The sequence below is a fragment of the Scomber scombrus genome, chromosome 17, assembly GCF_963691925.1.
Source record: "Scomber scombrus chromosome 17, fScoSco1.1, whole genome shotgun sequence".
Lineage (NCBI taxonomy): Eukaryota > Metazoa > Chordata > Actinopteri > Scombriformes > Scombridae > Scomber > Scomber scombrus.
Genome location: NC_084986.1, coordinates 112820 through 136869, shown reverse-complemented (window position 1 = coordinate 136869; position 24050 = coordinate 112820). Strand labels below are relative to the sequence as shown.

The 24050-nt window shown below is 48.9% G+C and overlaps 2 protein-coding genes across 2 annotated transcripts in view; one reads left to right on the top strand and one right to left on the bottom strand.

Annotated features, from left to right (window-relative positions):
* Positions 1 to 4836: 4836 nt before the first annotated feature.
* LOC133997979 (photoreceptor outer segment membrane glycoprotein 2-like) lies at positions 4837 to 7989 on the bottom strand. The gene is made up of 3 exons (XM_062437718.1): positions 7409 to 7989; positions 5163 to 5409; positions 4837 to 5091 (listed from the first exon to the last, which is right to left on the bottom strand). The coding sequence occupies exons 1-3, from the start codon at positions 7987 to 7989 to the stop codon at positions 4837 to 4839; spliced, it is 1083 nt and encodes a 360-aa protein (XP_062293702.1).
* Positions 7990 to 17081: 9092 nt separating this feature from the next.
* The window catches only part of cdc42bpb (CDC42 binding protein kinase beta (DMPK-like)), a 47528-nt gene continuing 40559 nt past the window's right edge, over positions 17082 to 24050 (top strand). Inside the window, exons 1-2 of the mRNA XM_062437114.1 lie at positions 17082 to 17677; positions 23070 to 23161. Coding sequence (XP_062293098.1) covers positions 17509 to 17677; positions 23070 to 23161 — 261 coding nt within the window. The 5' untranslated portion in view covers positions 17082 to 17508. The remainder of the gene's footprint in view (positions 17678 to 23069; positions 23162 to 24050) is intronic.

Sequence of the window (24050 nt, the reverse complement as noted above, 5' to 3'; positions counted from 1 at the left end):
GTGTATAGTGTTTAATAGTGTGTGTGTGTGTGTAGTGTGTATAGTGTGTGTATAGTGTGTGTATAGTGTTTAATAGTGTGTGTGTGTGTGTAGTGTGTATTACAGATATATTTTCATAATAAAGGCACAGGTCACCCAGTGCAGACCTTTATTTTGAAGGGTTTGTAACATAAATAACACAACATGAAATAATAAAAACAGGAAGTGTACTTTTACTGCAGTACTCAGAGTATCCGTGTGCTGTGACATCGGCCGCTCTGATTGGCCGAGCCCTCTCACGCTCCCTCTGTTATGTAACAGCCAAGTGCATTGTGGGACATGGACGAGGTGACCACGGTCGTCTTAAAAACCAATGCAAATCTGAGCCGTTTAATCCCTGTTACCACGGCAACCAACCAGCTCTCCCTCTCACACACACACACACAGTGACACACACACACACAGTGACACACACAGTAACATACACACACACACACACACACACACACACAGTATCACACACACACACACACACTAGGTGACACACACACACACACATACACCAACACACACACACAGTATCACAAACACACACACACACACACACAGTAACACACACACACAGTACCACACACACACACACACACACAGTAACACACACACACAAACACACACAGTAACACACACACACATTTTACTGATTCACTGTGAAAAAGAGTCTGTGATGTCACTGGCAGCGGGGAAATCTGATTGGCTGTCGAAGAAGAAGCTGTTACATAACAGGAGACGACTGAAAGAAGGGAAGAATAAAAGGAGGCAAAGGATGAATGAATGAGAGGGAGAAAGAAATATTAAACAGAGAGAGAGGATGGAAGGAAGGAAGGAAGGAAGGAAGGAAGGAAGGAAGGAAGGAAGGAAGGAAGGCAGGCAGGCAGGCAGGCAGGCAGGAAGGAAGGAAGGAAGGATGATGAATAAGTAATAAAGTCAGGGAGAAAGAGAAAGAGATGGAGGATGGAGGGAAGGAATAAAGAGGGCAGGGAGGGGAAAATAAAGGAAGGAATGAGGGGGAAAAGGTAGAAAGAAAAGACCAATGGAAGGATGGAAGGAAGGAAGGAAGGAAGGAAGGATGGAAGGATGGAAGGATGGAAGGAAGGAAGGAGAAGGAAACAAGGGAAGGAAGGATGAAGGATAAATATCCGTAGAAAGAAAGAAACTGAAGGAGGGATGACAGCAGGAAGAAAGGTAAGAAGAGTGGAAGGAGACAGAGACAGAAGGAAAGAGGAGGAGAGAGGAGTAGACAGAAGGAAAGAGGAGGAGATAGAAGGAGACAGAAGGAGAGAGGAGGAGAGAGAAGGAGACAGAAGGAGAGAGGAGGAGAGAGAAGAAGACAGAAGGGGAGAGGAGGAGAGAGAAGGAGAGAGGAGGAGAGAGGAGGAGACAGAAAGATAGAGGAGGAGACAGAAGGAGGAGAGAGGAGGAGACAGAAGGAGGAGAGAGGAGGAGACAGAAGGAGGAGAGAGGAGGAGACAGGAGGAGAGGAGGAGACAGAAGGATAGAGGAGGAGACAGAAGGAGGAGAGAGGAGGCGACAGAAGGAGGAGAGAGGAGGCGACAGAAGGAGGAGAGAGGAGGAGACAGAAGGAGGAGAGGAGGAGACAGAAGGAGAGAGGAGGAGAGAGAAGGAGACAGAAGGAGAGAGGAGGAGAGAGAAGAAGACAGAAGGGGAGAGGAGGAGAGAGAAGGAGAGAGGAGGAGAGAGGAGGAGACAGAAAGATAGAGGAGGAGACAGAAGGAGGAGAGAGGAGGAGACAGAAGGAGGAGAGAGGAGGAGACAGAAGGAGGAGAGAGGAGGAGACAGGAGGAGAGGAGGAGACAGAAGGATAGAGGAGGAGACAGAAGGAGGAGAGAGGAGGCGACAGAAGGAGGAGAGAGGAGGCGACAGAAGGAGGAGAGAGGAGGCGACAGAAGGAGGAGAGAGGGTGGTTTATGGAGGGGAGTGAAGGACAAAGGAGAGGAAGAGGAGGAGAGAGGAGGGAGGGAATTGATGGAGGAACAAAGGAATAAAGAGGAGTGAAAAGAGGAAACAAAGAGGGGGGAAGGGTGGATGGGGGGGGTCACAGAATAATCTGGGGCACTGACCACGTGGTCATCACCATGACAACCAGCTCCCTCTGTGATTGGCTGCTGGAGGAGCTGCAGCGCTGCAGGCGGCCAGCAGGAGGAGACAAAGAGTCTGAATGATGCTCATTAAAAGTACTACTACAAGTACTACTACTATAAATACTACTACAAGTACTACTACTATAAATACTACTATAAATACTACTACTATAAATACTACTACAAGTACTACTACTATAAATACTACTATAAGTACTACTACTATAAATACTACTATAAATACTTCTACAAGTACTACTGCTATAAATACTACTATAAATACTACTACAAGTACTACTACTATAAATACTACTATAAATACTACTACTACAAGTATTACTATAAATACTACTACTATAAATACTACTATAAATACTACTACTATAAATACTACTATAAATACTACTACCACCAGTACTACTACCACAAGTACTACTATAAATACTACTATAAATACTACTATAAATACTACTACTATAAATACTACTATAAATACTACTACAAGTACTACTGCTATAAATACTACTATAAATACTACTATAAATACTACTACAAGTACTACTACTATAAATACTACTATAAATACTACTACTACAAGTATTACTATAAATACTACTACTATAAATACTACTACCACCAGTACTACTACCACAAGTACTACTATAAATACTACTATAAATACTACTATAAATACTACTATAAATACTACTACCACCAGTACTACTACCACAAGTACTACTATAAATACTACTATAAATACTACTATAAATACTACTATAAATACTACTATAAATACTACTACCACCAGTACTACTACCACAAGTACTACTATAAATACTACTATAAATACTACTATAGATACTACTACCACCAGTACTGTAAATACTCTTACAGTAAAAGTACTGCAGTATTATGAGTGATGGTTGTAAGTTGCTGTTAAAGGTGTAATAATGTATATTATTATTATTATTATTATAAATGTGCACCATGGTTAGTGTTAGTGAACACAGGTTAATATAACATGTAGAGCTCAGTCACAGGGTTGGTATGTGTCTCCCTCTGGTGGACAAGAGAGTCAGTTACACCCAGAAACACACACATATAAAATACACTGTAATCACTGTCTGTGTGTGTGTGTAAAATAAAAACAGGGATTCTACTTATATGGGCATCAGGAGGAGCATTAGGCGCCCTCCTGAACCTGTGAACCAATCAACCTGTCAATCACCACGTAGCCACGCCCTAATGCATACCCTGCTTTATCGTCACATATAAAATCAGGGAGGCCAAAATGTCCCAAATGAACATCATACTGCATTGAAGAAGGCTTTAAACTAGCGATTGAGACCATAAACACATTTTGAAAACGTTTACTGAGGTTAGAAATCAAGTGAGAAGTTGGTGAATTCTCCATTGACTTGTATAGAGACGGAAGTCCTTTTGACACCAAAACGGTCGCCCCCTGGTGGCCTTTTGATAGAATGCAGTTTTAAGTTACTTCCGCGTTGGCCTCATTTCAGAGGACCAGAACTCCCCACCTGATCAGACATGATAGGACATGAAGGTCTGGACATCACTAAGAAACAATGTATACGTTAGTTTCTGTTTGAATCCTGTTTTATGAATGCATGAATGAGGATATATGTAGATATGTGTGTATATATGTGTGTGTGTAGATGTGTGTATATACAGTATGTGTGTGTATATGGAGTGAAGAACTTCCCATTTTAGACTATAGTTAACTTTGACCTATTGTTTAAAAACTTTGGAAAGGCAACATTTGGATAATTGAAGAATGTAAAGTCTCAGCATATGTTGTGTGACGTTATCAGTAGTTCAGCTGTAAGAATGTACTTATAAAAATAAAATTTCAATCTGTTAATGAAATAAAATAAATAAAAGCTGCAGAATCCTTCATTTAAATATTTTCATGTTTTTTTATCTGAAACAGAAGAAGAAGAAATGAGAAACTTTTGAGTGTTTCTGTGATTTTTATTTCATAATAAAGCAGATCAGCTGTTGGTGATGTCATCAGTGTGAGGACAGGAAGCAGGGAATCAGCTGTTGGTGATGTCATCAGTGTGAGGACAGGAAGCAGCTGCCTGGTGGGCGGAGCCTGTCGTCATGGAGATCAGCTCACCTGAGGCCTCATTAATAAAACAGAGCTGTTTAATAATCACACTTATAAAAATGTCTCATGTTTTTCTTCATTCAGCAGAGGTCAGAGGTCAGAGTCAGCTGTTCTTCATATTCTGAACCTGAGAAGTATAAACAGGAAGTACTCCTCGCCCCCAACGGTCGCCATCTTGGCTCTGTAGCAGAAGGGGAGGGGCCACTTTCCTAACAGGAAGCGAGTTTCATTCGTTGTATTTTAGAAGCAGAAAAACAGATTTAACAGGAAGTTACTACAACTGTCACTGTTGATGAGCGGGCGGCCATCTTGGATCTCTTGTTATCTTGTTAAAGTGGCCCCTGTAAGGTGGGGGGGAGGGGGGGGGGGTGTTAGGCAGCAAGTGAACAGTCAGTGTCAATAAGGATCAAATGTTCACACACAGCTGATCAGAACCACCAAGACTCAGGCACGGCTCAAACATGTTAAACATGGCGGTCCATCTGAAGGCAAAGAGTTTGGTTCTGGATCAGGACCAGGACCAGGACCAGGACCAGGACTAGGATCAGGACCAGGTCCCTGCAGGCCTCAGCAGTCGATGAGTCCCGGATGAACCTGCTGGACCGACACCTCATGCTCGGCGGGGACGTTGATGTTGGGGTCGTCGTCGTCGTCGCCATGGTAACACTTCCCCAAACTCTTGATGATGTTGAAGTTGGAGCGAGCCGTCTCCGCCAGACTGTTCTCCAGAATCCAGCCGTCGGACTCCGAGTCCGGATCCCCCAGCAGCAGCACGTTCTCCATGGCGGTCTGCAGGTACCGGACCCCCGTCAGAACCAGCAGCTGAAACACAGTCGCACCGATCAGCTTTATCCGAAGGTTCAGAAACAAACACATCGTTGTGTCTTCAGTACCTCAAACAGCCAGATGAGCAGCACGGTGAGCCCGATGGACTGCATGAGTCCGGTGTAGTGGTCCAGCAGGGCCTGGCGGCAGCCCCCCCCCCACAGGTTCAGCCGCTGACTCCGCCGGTCGTAGTTAAAGTGAGCCGAGCTGTTAGAGACCTGCTGCTGGATGCAGGGCCGCGGGGACAGGGTGCTGCAGCAGCTGAACGGGACCCCGTCCATCAGGTACTGACCCCGCACATTACTCCTCAACCTGCTGTTAGAGAGGGGGGGTTAGAGGGGGGGTTAGAGGGGGGTTAGAGGGGGGGCTGCTGGTACTATAGTAGCCATCCCTCAGGTACTGATGCATAGATATAATCAGCACAGTCAGTAAGGTAATGTGTGTTAGTAGAGTAACAAAGCTTGTTGGTAATAAATGTTCTACGGTTTATTTCCATTTTAAATGGAGCCACATTAGTAAGGGTCAGTAAGGGTCAGTAAGGGTTAGTAAGGGTTAGTAAGGGTCAGTAAGGGTCAGTAAGGGTTAGTCAGGGTTAGTAAGGGTTAGTAAGGGTTAGGAAGGGTTAGTAAGGGTCAGTAAGGGTCAGTAAGGGTTAGGAAGGGTTAGTAAGGGTTAGTGAGGGTTAGTGAGGGTTAGTAAGGGTTAGTAAGGGTTAGGAAGGGTTAGTAAGGGTTAGTGAGGGTTAGTGAGGGTTAGTAAGGGTTAGTAAGGGTCAGTGAGGGTTAGTAAGGGTTAGTAAGGGTTAGGAAGGGTTAGTAAGGGTTAGTAAGGGTTAGGAAGGGTTAGTAAGGGTCAGTAAGGGTCAGTAAGGGTTAGTAAGGGTTAGTAAGGGTCAGTGAGGGTTAGTAAGGGTTAGGAAGGGTTAGGAAGGGTTAGTAAGGGTCAGTAAGGGTCAGTAAGGGTTAGGAAGGGTTAGTGAGGGTTAGTGAGGGTTAGTGAGGGTCAGTAAGGGTCAGTAAGGGTCAGGAAGGGTTAGGAAGGGTTAGTAAGGGTTAGTAAGGGTTAGTAAGGGTCAGTAAGGGTCAGTAAAGGTTAGTAAGGGTTAGGAAGGGCTAGGAAGGGTTAGTAAGAGTCAGTAAGGATCAGTAAGGGTTAGTAAGGGATCAGTAAGGGTTAGTAAGAGTCAGTAAGGGTCAGTAAGGGTCAGTAAGGGTTAGTAAGGGTTAGGAAGGGTTAGTAAGGGTCAGTAAGGGTCAGTAAGGGGTTAGTAAGGGTTAGTAAGGGTTAGGGAGGGTTAGTGAGGGTTAGTGAGGGTTAGTGAGGGTCAGTAAGGGTCAGTAAGGGTCAGTAAGGGATAGTAAGGGATCAGTAAGGGTTAGTAAGAGTCAGTAAGGGTCAGTAAGGGGTTAGTAAGGGTTAGTAAGGGTTAGGGAGGGTTAGTGAGGGTTAGTGAGGGTTAGTGAGGGTTAGTGAGGGTCAGTAAGGGTCAGTAAGGGTCAGTAAGGGTCAGGAAGGGTTAGTAAGGGTTAGTAAGGGTTAGTAAGGGTCAGTAAGGGTCAATAAGGGTCAGTAAGGGTTAGGAAGGGTTAGGAAGGGTTAGGAAGGGTCAGTAAGGGTCAATAAGGGTTAGGAAGGGTTAGGAAGGGTTAGGAAGGGTCAGTAAGGGTCAGTAAGGGTTAGTAAGGGTCAGTAAGGGTCAGTAAGGGTCAATAAGGGTCAGTAAGGGTTACGAAGGGTTAGGAAGGGTTAGGAAGGGTTAGTAAGGGTTAGTAAGGGTTAGTAAGGGTTAGGGTTATCTGGTCAATCCCATATCTCCACAGTCTGGGACCCAACTCTGTCCTCCAAGATGCCAACGCTCCCACAGAGCAGCTTTATCAGAGACTACCTCCACAGTCCTGGCCTCAACCCCATTCAACGGGAGGGGGGGGGGGGGGGGGGAGTCAAGTTAGAGTTTTTATTTTGCACAATAAAAAGACAAAAAGAAAAAGATAAAGAAATAACAACAAAAGAAAGGTGCAAGGTAGCAGCAAGAATCCCAAAAGGGCTTAAAGGCCTTTATATACCTCTATATACCTCTACACACTATGTGTATGAGTGTGTGTATGAGTGTGTGTATGAGTGTGTGTATGAGCCATATATATATATATATATATATATATATATATATATATATATATATATATATATCCTAGTTACATTATAAAGTAACTAGTTACTTTAAACAGTAACGTTCCCCAACACTGTTCTCCAGTGTGAAACAGATCCCAGTAGAACCAGTAGAACCAGTACAACCAGTACAACCAGTAGAACTTACTCCACCACGGTGGTGCTGGTCATGTCCAGGTAGCGGTTGCTGATCCACTGGACCTGGAACCAGTCCCTGTAGCCGGTGTTCCCGCAGCACTGGAACTGGATCTGCAGCAGGTCCAGAGTCCTCTTCAGGTAGCAGCGTCCAGGTGTGTCCGTGTCTTTGTAGTAGCGCATGGCACTGCGCAGACCCAGCAGCAGCGACTCCTCCAGCTGGCTGTGCACGCTGTAGCACATGAGCGCCCCCGCCAGGACGCAGGAAGTGAAGCAGAAGGTGCAGACCACATACGGCATCATCACCAGCTTCCAGCGCAGGAACTTGTTGCTGTCGGCGCAGTCCAGGCAGATCTTCCCGCCCAGGAAGTTGATGCAGCAAGCCGCCAGGCCCGTGGCGATCAGCGTGTGCGGCACGTACAACACGCCCTGCTCTGACATCACTTCCTGCCATTTCTGAAGCTCCACCCTGAGGAACAGGCCCAGGCAGAACAGGATGGAGCCCGTTACCACGGAGACCCAGTTCAGCAGGCACAGGACCTCCGCCAGCTTCTCCCGCTCCCGCTTGGTGAAGGTCACCTTACCGACCGCCATGTCCGTCCTCTGGGTGTCACGTCCACGCCGCCGCCGCCATGCTCACAGTGTGGAGAGCGTTAAGGCGCTGCAGCACCCGATCAGCTGATCAATGCTATCGATTATTTATCAATAAGAAAAATCAGCTGACTTCATACAGACAGTCTCCTCCAATCAGATTCCACCTCTCATCATTTCCATCAGTTCGTCTGTTCCCATCAGGTCCTTCATATCCAGGGTCAGGGGTTAGGGTTAGGGTCAGGGTTAGGGTCAGGGTTAGGGTTAGGGTCAGAGGTCAGGGTCAGGGTCAGGGTCAGGGTTAGGGTCAGGGTTAGGGTTAGGGTCAGGGTTAGGGTTAGGGGTCAGGGTTAGGGTCCGGGGTCAGGGTTAGTTTCAGGGTTAGGGTCAGAGGTCAGAGGTCAGGGTTAGGGTCAGGGGTCAGGGTTAGGGTCAAGGGTCAGGATCAGGGTTAGGGTCAGGGGTCATGCGTGCTCCTCTTCACAGCAGATGCAGGTTGGCTGCGGCTCTGCAGAGCGTCATAATCAGCTTAGTGAGATATTTCAGGTCCACAGACGGGATGTGAGCTGCAGGAGGAAGAATGTTTAACATCAGCTGATCGTCATGTAAACATCACAGTATCATTCAATATGAACGTTTGCATGTTTCTGGGCATGCTCAGTACCTTCAGTCACAGATGACCTCTCACTCCTCACATCACCTGAAACCACAGAAACCAGTAACAGAGACTAACTGGAACCCTCCTCCAGTCTGCTGCAGTCCCACAGGAGACACGCTGTCCTCTAGTGTCCTACAGGAGACACGCTGTCCTCTAGTGTCCCACAGGAGACAATCTGTCCTCCTCTAGTGTCCCACAGGAGACACGCTGTCCTCTAGTGTCCTACATGTGACACACGTGTCCTCCTCTAGTGTCCCACAGGAGACACGCTGTCCTCCTCTAGTGTCCCACAGGAGACAATCTGTCCTCCTCTAGTGTCCCACAGGAGACACGCTGTCCTCCTCTAGTGTCCCACAGGAGACACGATGTCCTCCTCTAATGTCCCACAGGAGACAATCTGTCCTCAAGTGTCCAACAGGAGACACGCTGTCCTCCTTTAGTGTCCAACAGGAGACACGCTGTCCAACAGGAGACACGCTGTCCTCCTCTAGTGTCCCACAGGAGACACGCTGTCCCACAGGAGACACGCTGTCCCACAGGAGACACGCTGTCCTCCTCTAGTGTCCCACAGGAGACACGCTGTCCTCTAGTGTCCCACAGGAGACACGCTGTCCTCTAGTGTCCCACAGGAGACAATCTGTCCTCTGGTGTCCCACAGGAGAAACGCTGTCCTCTAGTGTCCCACAGGAGACACGCTGTCCTCTAGTGTCACACAGGAGACAATCTGTCCTCCTCTAGTGTCCCACAGGAGACACGCTGTCCTCTAGTGTCCCACAGGAGACAATCTGTCCTCTAGTGTCCCACAGGAGAACGCTGTCCTCCTCTAGTGTCCCACAGGAGACAATCTGTCCTCTAGTGTCCCACAGGAGACACGCTGTCCTCCTCTAGTGTCCCACAGGAGACATGCTGTCCTCCTCTAGTGTCCCACAGGAGACACGCTGTCCTCTAGTGTCCTACAGGAGACACGCTGTCCTCCTCTAGTGTCCCACAGGAGACACGCTGTCCTCTAGTGTCCCACAGGAGACAATCTGTCCTCCTGTAGTCTCCCACAGGAGACACGCTGTCCTCTAGTGTCCCACAGGAGACAATCTGTCCTCTAGTGTCCCACAGGAGACACGCTGTCCTCCTCTAGTGTCCCACAGGAGACAATCTGTCCTCTAGTGTCCCACAGGAGACACGCTGTCCTCCTCTAGTGTCCCACAGGAGACACGCTGTTCTCTAGTGTCCTACATGTGACACACGTGTCCTCCTCTAGTGTCCCACAGGAGACACGCTGTCCTCCTCTAGTGTCCCACAGGAGACACGCTGTCCTCCTCTAGTGTCCCACAGGAGACACGCTGTCCTCTAGTGTCCTACATGTGACACACGGGTCCTCCTCTAGTGTCCCACAGGAGACACGCTGTCCTCCTCTAGTGTCCCACAGGAGACATGCTGTCCTCCTCTAGTGTCCCACAGGAGACACGCTGTCCTCTAGTGTCCCACAGGAGACACGCTGTCCTCCTCTAGTGTCCCACAGGAGACAATCTGTCCTCCCCTAGTGTCCCACAGGAGACACGCTGTCCTCTAGTGTCCTACAGGAGACACGCTGTCCTCTACCAGCTGAATAAAGTTAGAGTAAAGCAGCACTGACCTGAGATCACTGAGCGCTCTGCAGACTATTTTATCCCGTCGACTTAAAGCTGTCAATCATCTACCAGCCGCAGCTCGTCCGCTGTCTGTCCAGCTGCCCTTCATCATCATCATCGTCATCATCATCATCATCATCATCATCATCATCATCATTATCATCATCATCATCATCATAATCAGTTACGGTCGTGGAGTGAACAACAAGGCTCCTGCAGTTTCGAGGCTCATGATGTTCTCTAACCTGTAATCCACTTACAGCTAAATCTTGTAATCAGCTGACAGACAACATTCACCAGCTGGTCCTTCAGGGATGTGTCCACAGAGTGTCCACAGAGTGTCCACAGAGTGTCACCAGAGTGTCCACAGAGTGTCCACAGAGTGTCCACAGAGTGTCACCAGAGTGTCACCAGAGTGTCCACAGAGTGTCCACAGAGTGTCACCAGAGTGTCACCAGAGTGTGTGTGAAACAGGCCGTTTTAGCTCCTTTCATCTCATTACATCACAACCAGGTGGGGAGCTCCGGTCCTCTGCAATGAGGCCAACCAGGAAGTAACTTAATACTGCATTCTATCAAAAGGCCACCAGGGGGCGACCGTTTTGGTGTCCAAAGGACTTCCGTCTCTATACAAGTCAATGGAGAATTCACCAACTTCTCACTTGATTTCTAACCTCAGTAAACGTTTTCAAAATGTGTTTATGGTCTCAATCGCTAGTTTAAAGCCTTCTTCAATGCAGTATGATGTTCATTTGGGACAATTTAGCCTCCCTGATTTTATATGTGACGATAAAGCAGGGTATGCATTAGGGCGTGGCTACGTGGTGATTGACAGGTTGATTGGTTCACAGGTTCAGGAGGGCGCCTCATGCTCCTCCTGATGCCCATATAAGTAGAATCTGTGTTTTCATTTTTCCCAGCATGCACCTGAAATTTTCAAGATGGCGCTGCTCAGTCGGATCTGATCTATTGGCCTTCGAGCAGCAGTCCACAAACCAATGGGTGACGTCACGGATGTTACGTCCATTTCTTATATACAGTCTATGATCACAACATGTTGAAGTATACAGCATTTATATTAAAGAATAAGAGCACACCTCCCTGAGCTACTACCTTATCGTGGTGGAGGGGTTTGCGTGTCCCAATGACCCCAGGAGCTCCGCGTTGTCGGGGGCTTTATGCCCCTGGTAGGGTCACCCAAGGCAGACAGGTCCGGGGGGAGGGACCAGACAAAGCGTAGCTCACAAAACCCCTTATGATGAACAATATATATGGTCCTTGGTTTCCCTTGCCCGGAAGCGGGTCACCGGGGCCCCCCCCTGGAGCCAGGCCTGGGGGTGGGGCTCGATGGCGAGTGCCTGGTGGCCGGGCCTGCACTCATGGGGCCCGGCCGGGCACGGCCCGAAGAGAAAACATGGGACCCCCTTCCAGTGGACCCACCACCCGCAGGAGGGGCCAAAGGGGTTGGGTGCGATGTGAGCTGGGCAGCGGCCGAAGGCGGGGACCTTGGCGGTCCGATCCTCGGCTGCAGAAAATAGCTTTAGGGACGTGGAATGTCACCTCTCTGGCGGGGAAGGAGCCTGAGCTGGTACACGAGGTTGAGACGTTCCGGCTAAATATACTGTAGTCGGCCTCACCTCGACACATAGCAAGGGCTCTGGAACCAGTCTTCTCGAGAGGGGTTGGACTCTCGTCCACTCTGGAGTTGCTGTTGGTGAAAGGCGCTGGGCAGGGGTGGCAATACTTATTGCCCCTCGGCTTGGCGCCTGTATGTTGGAGTTTACCCCAGTGGATGAAAGGGTAACCTCCCTCCGCCTTCAGGTGGGGGGACGGATCCTGACTGTTGTTTGTGCCTTTGGTCCAAACAGCAGTTCAGAGTATCCACCCTTTCTGGACTCCTTAGAGGGGGTGCTGGAAAGTGCTCCCTCTGGGGATTCCCTCGTTCTGCTGGGGGACTTCAACGCTCACATAGGCAGCGACAGTGAAACCTTGAAGGCTGTGATTGGGAGGAACAGCCCCCCCAATCTGAACCCGAGCGGTGTTCTGTTATCGGACTTCTGTGCTCGTCACAGATTGTCCATAACGAACACCATGTTCAAGCATAAGGGTGTCCATATGTGCACTTGGCACCAGGTCAACCTAGGCCGCAGTTTGATGATTGACTTTGTAGTCGTGTCTTCGGACTTGCGGCTGCATGTCTTGGACACTCGGGCGAAGAGAGGGGCGGAGCTGTCAACTGATCACCACCTGGTGGTGAGTTGGCTCCGATGGTCAGACCTGGCAGACCTAAACGCATTGTGAGGGTCTGATGGGAACGTCTGGCAGAGTCTCCTGTCAGAGAGAGCTTCAGCTCCCACCTCCGGGAGAGCTTTGAACATGTGCCGGGGGAGGCGAGGGACATTGAGTCCGAGTGGGCCATGTTCCGTGCCTCCATTGTCAAGGCGGCCGACCGGTCTTGTGGCCGCAATACCCGAACCCGCTGTTGGACACCGGCGGTGAGGGATGCCGTCAAGCTGAAGAAGGAGTCCTATAGGGCCTTTTTGGCCTGTGGGACTCTGGAGGCAGCAGGCAGGTACCGGCAGGCCAAGCGGGGGGTGGCTGTGGCGGTCACTGAGGCAAAAACCTGGACATGGGAGGAGTTCGGTGAGGCCATGGAGAACGACTTCCGGACGGCTTCGAAGAGGTTCTGGACCACCATCCGGCATCTCGGGAGGGGGAAGAAGTGCACCGTCAACACTGTGTATGGTGGGGATGGTGCACTGCTGACCTCGACTCGGGACGTCGTGGATCGGTGGAAGGAATACTTCGAAGACCTCCTCAATCCCACCAACACGCCTTCAGGTAAGGAAGCAGGGCCTGGGGACCCGGGTGTGGGCTCTCCTATTTCTGGGGCTGAGGTCGCTGAGGTGGTGAAGAAGCTCCTTGGTGGCAGGGCCCCGGGGGTGGATGAGATCCGCCCGGAGTTACTCAAGGCCCTGGATCTTGTTGGGCTGTCATGGCTGACACGACTCTGCAACATCGCGTGGACATCGGGGGCAGTGCCTCTGGATTGGCAGACTGGGGTGGTGGTCCTTCTTTTTAAGAAGGGGGACCGGAGGGTGTGTTCCAACTATAGGGGGATCACACTCCTCAGCCTCCCTGGTAAGGTCTATTCGGGGGTACTGGAGAGGAGGGTCCGTCGGATAGTCGAACCTCGGATTCAGGAGGAGCAATGTTGTTTTCGTCCGGGTCGTGGAACTGTGGACCAGCCGTACACCCTCTGCAGGATCCTTGAGGGTGCATAGGAGTTTGCCCAACCAGTCCACATGTGTTTTGTGGACTTGGAGAAGGCATTCGACCGTGTCCCTCGGGGGGTCCTGTGGGGGGTTCTCCGGGAGTAGTGGGTATCAGACCCCCTGATACAGGCCGTCTGTTCCCTGTACGACCGGTGTCAGAGCTTGGTCCGCATAGCCGGTAGTAAGTCGGACTCGTTTCCAGTGGGGGTTGGACTCCGCCAGGGCTGCCCTTTGTCACCGATCCTGTTCATAATCTTTATGGACGGGATTTCTAGGTGCAGCCAGGGCGTTGAGGGGGTCCGGTTTGGTGACCTCAGGATGATGTGGTCCTGTTGGCTTCATCAGACCGTGACCTCCAACTCTCACTGGATCGGTTCGCCGCCGAGTGTGAAGCGGCCGGGATGAGAATCAGCACCTCCAAATCCGAGTCCATGGTCCTCAGCTGGAAAAGGGTGGAGTGCACTCTCTGGGTAGGGGATGAGATCCTGCCCCAAGTGGAGGAGTTTAAGTACCTCGGGATCTTGTTCACGAGTGAGGGAAGGATAGAGCGGGAGATCGACAGGCGGATCGGTGCGGTGTCTGCAGTAATGTGGGCTCTGCACAGATCCGTCGTGGTGAAGAAGGAGCTGAGCCGAAAGGCAAAGCTCTCGATTTACCAGCCGATCTTCGTTCCTACCCTCACCTATGGTCATGAGCTTTGGGTAGTGACCGAAAGAACGAGATCGCAGGTGCAAGCGGCTGAAATGAGCTTCCTCCGTAGGGTGGCTGGGCTCTCCCTTAGAGATAGGGTGAGAAGCTCTGTCATCCGGGAGGAGCTCAGAGTAGAGCCGCTGGTCCACGTCCCACCGGTAGGAGATCCCGGGGAAGACCCAGGACACGCTGGAGAGACTATGTCTCTCGGCTGGCCTGGGAACGCCTCGGGATCCCCCGGAAAGAGCTGGAGGAAGTGGCTGGGGAGTGGGAAGTCTGGGCTTCCCTGCTTAGGCTGCTGCCCCCGCGACCCGACCCCGGATAAGCGGAAAGAAGATGGATGGATGGAATAAGAGCACACACACTTTATATCATTATTGTACAGTCAGGAGTTTATGTGTAGAATTCATCCTTCAGCTTTTTCTCTTATTTTTATTTATTTATTTGTTCATGTTCTCATTTATTTTCTCTTGTGTGCATTAGTCAGTTTTTTATTTTTTCTTTGTAATTTGTAGTTTTTATTTATTTTCTTTATGTTGTCACTGTTTAATTATTAGCTGTGAAGCACTTTGAACCTGTATGAGAGCTGCTGTGTAGATAGTTTGATTGATTGATTGATTGATTGATTGATTGATCGATTGATTGATTGATCGATTGATTGATCGATTGATTGAACTCAGTCTGCCTCTCTCAGCTGCAGCTGTGAATGACGTCATACTTATTACAGCAGTAAACTGATCACCTGTTTATAATGTTAGGAAGCCCTCTAGTGGACACAATGACCACATGCATAACCCTGTATACACACTATATACATTATATATACATTATATACACATTATACATTATATACACTATACACACTATATACATTATATATACATTATATACACATTATACACACTATACACACTATATACATTATATACACATTATATACACATTATACATTATATACACTATACACACTATATACATTATATACACATTATACATTATATATACATTATATACACTATATATTATATATACATTATATACATTATACACACTATATATATTATATACATTATATACACTATACACTATATACACATTATATATACATTATATACACTATATATACATTATATACATTATATACACATTATACACATTATATGTATATTTAATTAATTAATCATGTATGTAATTAATCATGTATGTAATTAATCATGTATTTAATTAATCATGTATGTAATTAATCATGTATGTAATTAATCATGTATGTAATTAATCATACATGTTGAGACTGTCTGTTTGTTTGTGCTCATGACGTCAGAGTCAGGTGGGGGAGGGGGGCTGTACCAGTCCGCTCCAGCGCCTGTCAATCAGAGCATGACGTCATGTATCCAGAGCGTTTCCGGTGCAGGAGGGCGGGGCCTCGTGTTCCTCAGGGATAGACATACAGGTGAGTCAGGTCAGCACGCGGCAGCAGGGAGACACATCCGGCCGAGCTGTCAGACTTCAAAATAAAAGCATGGACACTCAACGCCCCAAAAACAAATGAATGAACGTCTGAGCCATGAACCTGTGAGGGTTAGAGTTAGGGTTAGAGTTCATATTAATACATCATAAAGGGTTAGAGTTCATATTAATACATCATAAAGGGTTAGAGTTCATAATAATACATCATAAAGGGTTAGAGTTCATATTAATACATCGTAAAGGGTTAGAGTTCATATTAATACATCATAAAGGGTTAGAGTTCATAATAATACATCATAAAGGGTTAGAGTTCATATTAATACATCATAAAGGGTTAGAGTTCATATTAATACATCATAAAGGGTTAGGGTTCATATTAATACATCATAAAGGGTTAGAGTTCATATTAATACATCATAAAGGGTTAGAGTTCATATTAATACATCATAAAGGGTTAGGGTTCATATTAATACATCATAAAGGGTTAGAGTTCATATTAATACATCATAAAGGGTTAGAGTTCATATTAATACATCATAAAGGGTTAGGGTTCATATTAATACATCATAAAGGGTTAGAGTTCATATTAATACATCATAAAGGGTTAGAGTTCATATTAATACATCATAAAGGGTTAGAGTTCATATTAATACATCATAAAGGGTTAGAGTTCATATTAATACATCATAAAGGGTTAGAGTTCATATTAATACATCATAAAGGGTTAGGGTTCATATTAATACATCATAAAGGGTTAGAGTTCATATTAATACATCATAAAGGGTTAGAGTTCATATTAATACATCATAAAGGGTTAGGGTTCATATTAATACATCATAAAGGGTTAGGGTTCATATTAATACATCATAAAGGGTTAGGGTTCATATTAATACATCATAAAGGGTTAGGGTTCATATTAATACATCATAAAGGGTTAGAGTTCATATTAATACATCATAAAGGGTTAGAGTTCATATTAATACATCATAAAGGGTTAGAGTTCATATTAATACATCATAAAGGGTTAGGGTTCAAATTAATACATCATAAAGGGTTAGGGTTCATATTAATACATCATGAAACCCTTCTTTCTGTCATTTAAACATTTGTTTGGTCAAAATGATAAAAAATCAACGTTAAACATTCAGGGTGTTAAAACTTCTTATAAACTATTAAACAACATTTTTTGTGATGAAGATGAAGAAACATTTAAATATCTGCTGATCAACATTAATGAAGACAATAATCAGCTGATTGTAAACAATAATAATCTATTTATTCTGCGGGTCTTTTATTCTGAAACCCAGCCCCCCCCCGACAGGAAGTGTATCCCGGTGTCTCGTGCTTGTTGTCGGTGATCCGGTCTGGTTTCAGCCATATTCCCTCCGCTCCTTCCAGCTGCACAAAAACTCCCAAAAAGCTCCGTGATCCTCCCGCAGCGCCCCGACGCTTCTACCGGAGGTCCGCCGGTACCGTGAACCTTCCCGGGAGCTCCCGGTTACCGGGCAGAGCAGCGACCGGGCGGCGGTCTGACCGGGAGGAAAGTCCAGATTTACCGGGATTAAAGCGGCGGAGGGCGGACCAGCGCGGGCCTGCAGGCGGTAACCGGCGGAGACACACCGAGACACTGGGACACCGAGACATCGGGACAACGAGACACCGAGACACCGAGACACTGGGACACCGGGACAACGGGACACCGGGACACCGACCTAACCCTCCGCCAGATGTAACGAGGCGGCTAGCAGGCTACAGGAAGCGGAGAGAGGAGCCTGTCCCCGGGAGAGAGGAGCCTGTCCCCGGCCAGCATGTCGGCTCAGGCCCGCCTGAAGCGTCTGGAGGAGCTGCTGCTGGAGCAGAAGCTGGCGGGATGTCTGAGTGTGGAGACGCTGCTGGACCTGCTGCTCTGTCTGCACTCGGAAGTGTCCCACACTCCCCTCAAGAGGGAGAAGCACGTCCAAGACTTCCTGCAGTGGGGTAAGACCTCGACCCGGTCCGGGACCTAATAGAGGACCCGGACCTGGGTGTGTTAGTCCCTCTGAAACAGGCTGTAGTGATCAGTGTGTTCTGTCCCACTTTGTCCTGGTTTGTCCCACTTTGTCCTGGTTTGTCCCACTTTGTCCTGGTCTGTCCCACTTTGTCCTGGTCTGTCCCACTTTGTCCTGGTCTGTCCCACTTTGTCCTGGTCTGTCCCACTTTGTCCTGGTCTGTCCCACTTTGTCCTGGTTTGTCCCACTTTGTCCCGGTTTGTCCCACTCTGTCCTGGTCTGTCCACCTTAAAGATCAGTCCGCCTTAGATATAGATATAAGATGTAAGGTAATGTGTGTTAGTAGAGTAACAAAGCTTGTTGGTAATAAATGTTTATTTCCTTTTTAAATGGAGCCTCATTAGTAGGAACATCAGTGTGATGAGCAGCAGAGTTTCTGGTTGATCATCAAACATTCTGCTGTTGACTCTTGTTTGGTGGACGACTGAAGTCTGAAGAAAAAGTTTAACAACGTATTGAGCCTCAGTAGTGTGAGGAAGAACCATACACAGCCACAACAGCCTGGCAGCTCCTCCCCCTGCTGGAGGAACGATGGAACAGCCCCGTTACCTCCCCCTGCTGGAGGAATGATGGAACAGCCCCGTAACCTCCCCCTGCTGGAGAAACAGCCTGGTAGCTCCTCCCCCTGCTGGAGGAACGATGGAACAGCCCCGTTACCTCCCCCTGCTGGAGGAATGATGGAACAGCCCCGTAACCTCCCCCTGCTGGAGAAACAGCCTGGCAGCTCCTCCCCCTGCTGGAGGAACGATGGAACAGTCCCGTTACCTCCCCCTGCTGGAGGAACAGCCCCGTTACCTCCCCCTGCTGGAGGAATGATGGAACAGCCCCGTTACCTCCCCCTGCTGGAGGAATGATGGAACAGCCCCGTAACCTCCCCCTGCTGGAGAAACAGCCTGGTAGCTCCTCCCCCTGCTGGAGGAACGATGGAACAGCCCCGTTACCTCCCCCTGCTGGAGGAACAGCCCCGTTACCTCCCCCTGCTGGAGGAACGATGGAACGGCCCCGTTACCTCCCCCTGCTGGAGGAACGATGGAACAGCCCCGTTACCTCCCCCTGCTGGAGGAATGATGGAACAGCCCCGTAACCTCCCCCTGCTGGAGAAACAGCCTGGCAGGTCCTCCCCCTGCTGGAGGAACGATGGAACAGCCCCGTTACCTCCCCCTGCTGGAGGAACAGCCCCGTTACCTCCCCCTGCTGGAGGAACGATGGAACGGCCCCGTTACCTCCCCCTGCTGGAGGAGCGATGGAACGGCCCCGTTACCTCCCCCTGCTGGAGGAACGATGGAACGGCCCCGTTACATCCCCCTGCTGGAGGAACGATGGAACGGCCCCGTTACCTCCCCCTGCTGGAGGAACAGCCTGGCAGCTCCTCCCCCTGCTGGAGGAACAGCCCCGTTACCTCCCCCTGCTGGAGGAACAGCCTGGCAGCTCCTCCCCCTGCTGGAGGAACAACCCCGTTACCTCCCCCTGCTGGAGGAACAGACCCGTTACCTCCCCCTGCTGGAGGAACGATGGAACGGCCCCGTTACATCCCCCTGCAGTCAGCCAACATGGTTGTGTTGGTCACTCTGCCCCCCCCCCCCCCACCCGTCCCCCCACCTGTTGAATGTGGTTGAGGTCAGGACTGTGGAGGTAGTCTGTGATAAAGCTGCTCTGTGGGAGCGTTGGCATCTTGGAGGACAGAGTTGGGTCCCAGACTGTGGAGATATGGGATTCAACTGGTTGCACAATCTCATCTCCATATCTCTCTGCAGTGAGATTACCTCCAATGATGACCAGCCTGCCCAACACCAGATGTTACTCTATCAGCAATCAGCATAGCGTTCTCCACGTCTTCTCCACACCTCGACCCAATGATCCAACTGCCGTAGGCAGAATCTGGACTCATCGCTGAACACTACGTTCCTCCACATGTTCAGGTTCACGTGTTGCCGGCACCAGCGCAAACGGGCCTGACGTTGAAGGCAGAGTCATGGAAGCCCTATGAGCCCTGAGATTAGCTGCGTGCAGTCTGGTCCGGATTGTCTGTGCAGAGAGCCGTCGGCCATAGACTGCCTACGGTTCCTACGTGTTGACAGGGTGAGGAAACGGTCTTTTTCGGGTGTCGTCTTTTTGGGCCTGTCTCTGACATCTCCCGTTATGAGGAACTTGGCCTTCAGTGTGGAGATGGTACCAGGCTCACTCCAAATAATGCTGCAACAGACGCCAACTGACCTGCTCACAGGTGCCTGGTTGGTTCCTGGTTGGCTCCTGATTGGTTCCTGATTGGTTCCTGATTGGTTCCTGATTGGTTCCTGGTTGGCAGCGCCTGGAGGAACCAGAAGCTCAAAAGAAGAGTCAACAGCAGAATGTGTTTCATGGATCAACCAGATGCTCTGCTGCTCATCACACTAATGTTCCTACTAATGTGGCTCCATTTAAAATAAACATTTATTACCAACAAGCTTTGTTACAACTAAGAGAAACTCTACTAACACACATTACCTTACTGACTGTGCTGTTTATATCTATAACATATAGAGATATGTAACATATAGAGATATCTAACATATAGAGATATGTAACATATAGAGATATGTAACATATAGAGATATCTAACATATAGAGATATGTAACATATAGAGATATCTAACATATAGAGATATGTAACATATAGAGATATCTAACATATAGAGATATGTAACATATAGAGATATGTAACATATAGAGATATCTAACATATAGAGATATCTAACATATAGAGATATGTAACATATAGAGATATCTAACATATAGAGATATGTAACATATAGAGATATGTAACATTAATAACAGGAATATCGACCCACTTAACTCTTGGCTGTGTGACCATTGATCTCATCTTTCATATATTGATCAGCAGGGGAACCTGTATACCGGTATATGTGAGTGTGTGTGTGTGTGTGTGTGTGTGTGTGTGTATATGTGTGTGTGTGACCCAGATAACACTGAGCCAATAAGGATAAATAAAATATGAATGAGCTGACAGTCTGCAGGGTCCTAGTGCCCACATCATTGATCTGGATTCATGAATTTAAAGGATCCAAACTGACAGTTACTGTTGTAGATAACAGCTGATATATTATTCTGTTGTTGTTCAAACACAAAAATCACAGAGCTGAGATTGTGTCTCATCAGCAGCTATCAATTTGGGGGAAGTTGGGATGTCTGCGTTTGTATTCAACATCCAAAATTAACCCACACCAGAGATTTGAATGAAGCCGGTGCTTCTAGTCTCTCATCTCCTCCGCTAGTTCTGCCATGCCGCTTTTGTGTGTGATGCACTTTGAACCCGGATCCAGTTACAGTGTGAGAGGGTGGAGGCACGACAGTGATTGGACATTAACTTGTGGGGACAGGCACACACACACACACACACACACACACACACACACACACACACACACACACACACACACACACACACACACACACCTGTAAAGCATGAATGCAAAATTAATTGGAAAACCGAAAACCTGCGGTCCATAAGGGCGTATTGTTCCATGCAGGGCAGACCCAACGGTTCAATATTTGACCCTAATATACACACACACACATTAATACACACATTATAACACACACACACATTAATACACACATTAATACACACACAGCTGGAACAGATGAAGGAACCTTAATGATGTCATTATAACAGCAGCTCAGTTAAACTTCAGGTTCCTCCTGGTGCAGTTGGTCCCGGTTCCTGCTGGTGCAGTGGGTCCCGGTTCCTCCTGGTGCAGTTGGTCCCGGTTCCTGCTGGTGCAGTGGGTCCCGGTTCCTCCTGGTGCAGTTGGTCCCGGTTCCTGCTGGTGCAGTGGGTCCCGGTTCCTCCTGGTGCAGTGGGTCCCGGTTCCTCCTGGTGCGGTGGGTCCCGGTTCCTGCTGGTGCAGTGGGTCCCGGTTCCTCCTGGTGCAGTGGGTCCCGGTTCCTCCTGGTGCAGTGGGTCCCGGTTCCTCCTGGTGCGGTGGGTCCCGGTTCCTGCTGGTGCAGTGGGTCCCGGTTCCTCCTGGTGCAGTGGGTCCCGGTTCCTCCTGGTGCAGTTGGTCCCGGTTCCTGCTGGTGCAGTGGGTCCCGGTTGCTCCTGGTGCAGTTGGTCCCGGTTCCTGCTGGTGCAGTGGGTCCCGGTTCCTGCTGGTGCAGTGGGTCCCGGTTCCTCCTGGTGCGGTGGGTCCCGGTTCATGCTGGTGCAGTGGGTCCCGGTTCCTCCTGGTGCAGTGGGTCCCGGTTCCTCCTGGTGCGGTGGGTCCCGGTTCCTCCTGGTGCAGTTGGTCCCGGTTCCTGCTGGTGCAGTGGGTCCCGGTTCCTCCTGGTGCAGTTGGTCCCGGTTCCTGCTGGTGCAGTGGGTCCCGGTTGCTCCTGGTGCAGTTGGTCCCGGTTCCTGCTGGTGCAGTGGGTCCCGGTTCCTCCTGGTGCAGTGGGTCCCGGTTCCTCCTGGTGCGGTGGGTCCCGGTTCCTGCTGGTGCAGTGGGTCCCGGTTCCTCCTGGTGCAGTGGGTCCCGGTTCCTGCTGGTGCAGTGGGCCCCGGTTGCTCCTGGTGCAGTGGGTGTGTGTGTGTGTGTACTTCACACATCTTCTCCACCCTTGCTGTGTGTGCTGCTGAGGACTAATGGCGCTTTTCCACTACACAGTTCCAGCACGACTCGCCTCGACTCGCCTCGGTTCTTTTTGCGTTTCCACTAGGGAAAGTACCTGGTACCTGGTCCTTTTTTAGTACCTGCTCTGGTGAGGTTCCAAGCGAGCCGAGCCGGTACTAAAATGTGACGTCGACACACTGCTGGCCACTGATTGGTAGTTGTCGCTGGAAGCGTCATGAGTCGGCCCACACAAGAATCAAACCCGGCACTTTTAAATACCGGCAGCAGCGTTACCATAGTAACAGCTATACGGCTCAATGTTCTTGCTTTGTGTGAGACAGAAAGCCTCATACAGCAGCAAGTACACCATCGCCTCAATGTCCTCCATTGTTTATGTGTTTTGTGTCGCGTATAAAACAAAGTCACTGCAGTTTCGCGGAGCCGTGCTATGACAACCCCGCCCACGTTGAGTAGGAACTTTTTTGTAATGGAAAAGGAACCGTGCCGAGTCGAGGCGAGCCGAGCTGAAACTGTGTAGTGGAAAAGCCCCATTAGTGACGAAGAGCAGAACTAATGTGTGTTTTAAATGTTTTGTTTTTGTTGAGTCAAGAGCAGCAAAAATACAAACATCTGTATAACGTGTGTGTGTGTGTGTGTGTGTGTGTGTGTGTGTGTGTGTGTGTGTGTGTGTGTGTGTGTGTGTGTGTGTGTGTGTGTGTGTGTCCTCAGTGAAGCCGTTCACCACTGCAGTGAAGGACATGAGGCTGCACAGAGACGACTTTGAGATGCTGAAGGTGATTGGACGAGGAGCTTTTGGAGAGGTAAGACTTCCTGATTACCTTGGACCTCTAAGTGTGTCCCAGCAGACAGGTACAGGTGTGTCACAGACAGATACAGGTGTATGTCAGACAGGTACAGGTGTGTTACAGACAGGTACAGGTGTGTCACAGACAGGTACAGGTGTGTCACAGACAGGTACAGGTGTGTGTTACAGACAGGTACAGGTGTGTCACAGACAGGTACAGGTGTGTGTCAGACAGGTACAGGTGTGTCACAGACAAGTACAGGTGTGTGTCAGACAGGTACAGGTGTGTTACAGACAGGTACAGGTGTGTCACAGACAGGTACAGGTGTGTGTCAGACAGGTACAGGTGTGTTACAGACAGGTACAGGTGTATGTCAGACAGGTACAGGTGTGTGTCAGACAGGTACAGGTGTGTGTCAGACAGGTACAGGTGTGTTACAGACAGGTACAGGTGTGTGTCAGACAGGTACAGGTGTGTTACAGACAGGTACAGGTGTGTGTCAGACAGGTACAGGTGTGTTACAGACAGGTACAGGTGTGTGTCAGACAGGTACAGGTGTGTGTCAGACAGGTACAGGTGTGTGTTACAGACAGGTACAGGTGTGTTACAGACAGGTACAGGTGTGTGTCAGACAGGTACAGGTGTATGTCAGACAGGTACAGGTGTGTGTCACAGACAGGTACAGGTGTGTGTCAGACAGGTACAGGTGTGTGTCAGACAGGTACAGGTGTATGTCAGACAGGTACAGGTGTGTTACAGACAGGTACAGGTGTGTGTCAGACAGGTACAGGTGTGTGTCAGACAGGTACAGGTGTGTTACAGACAGGTACAGGTGTGTGTCAGACAGGTACAGGTGTGTTACAGACAGGTACAGGTGTATGTCAGACAGGTACAGGTGTGTGTC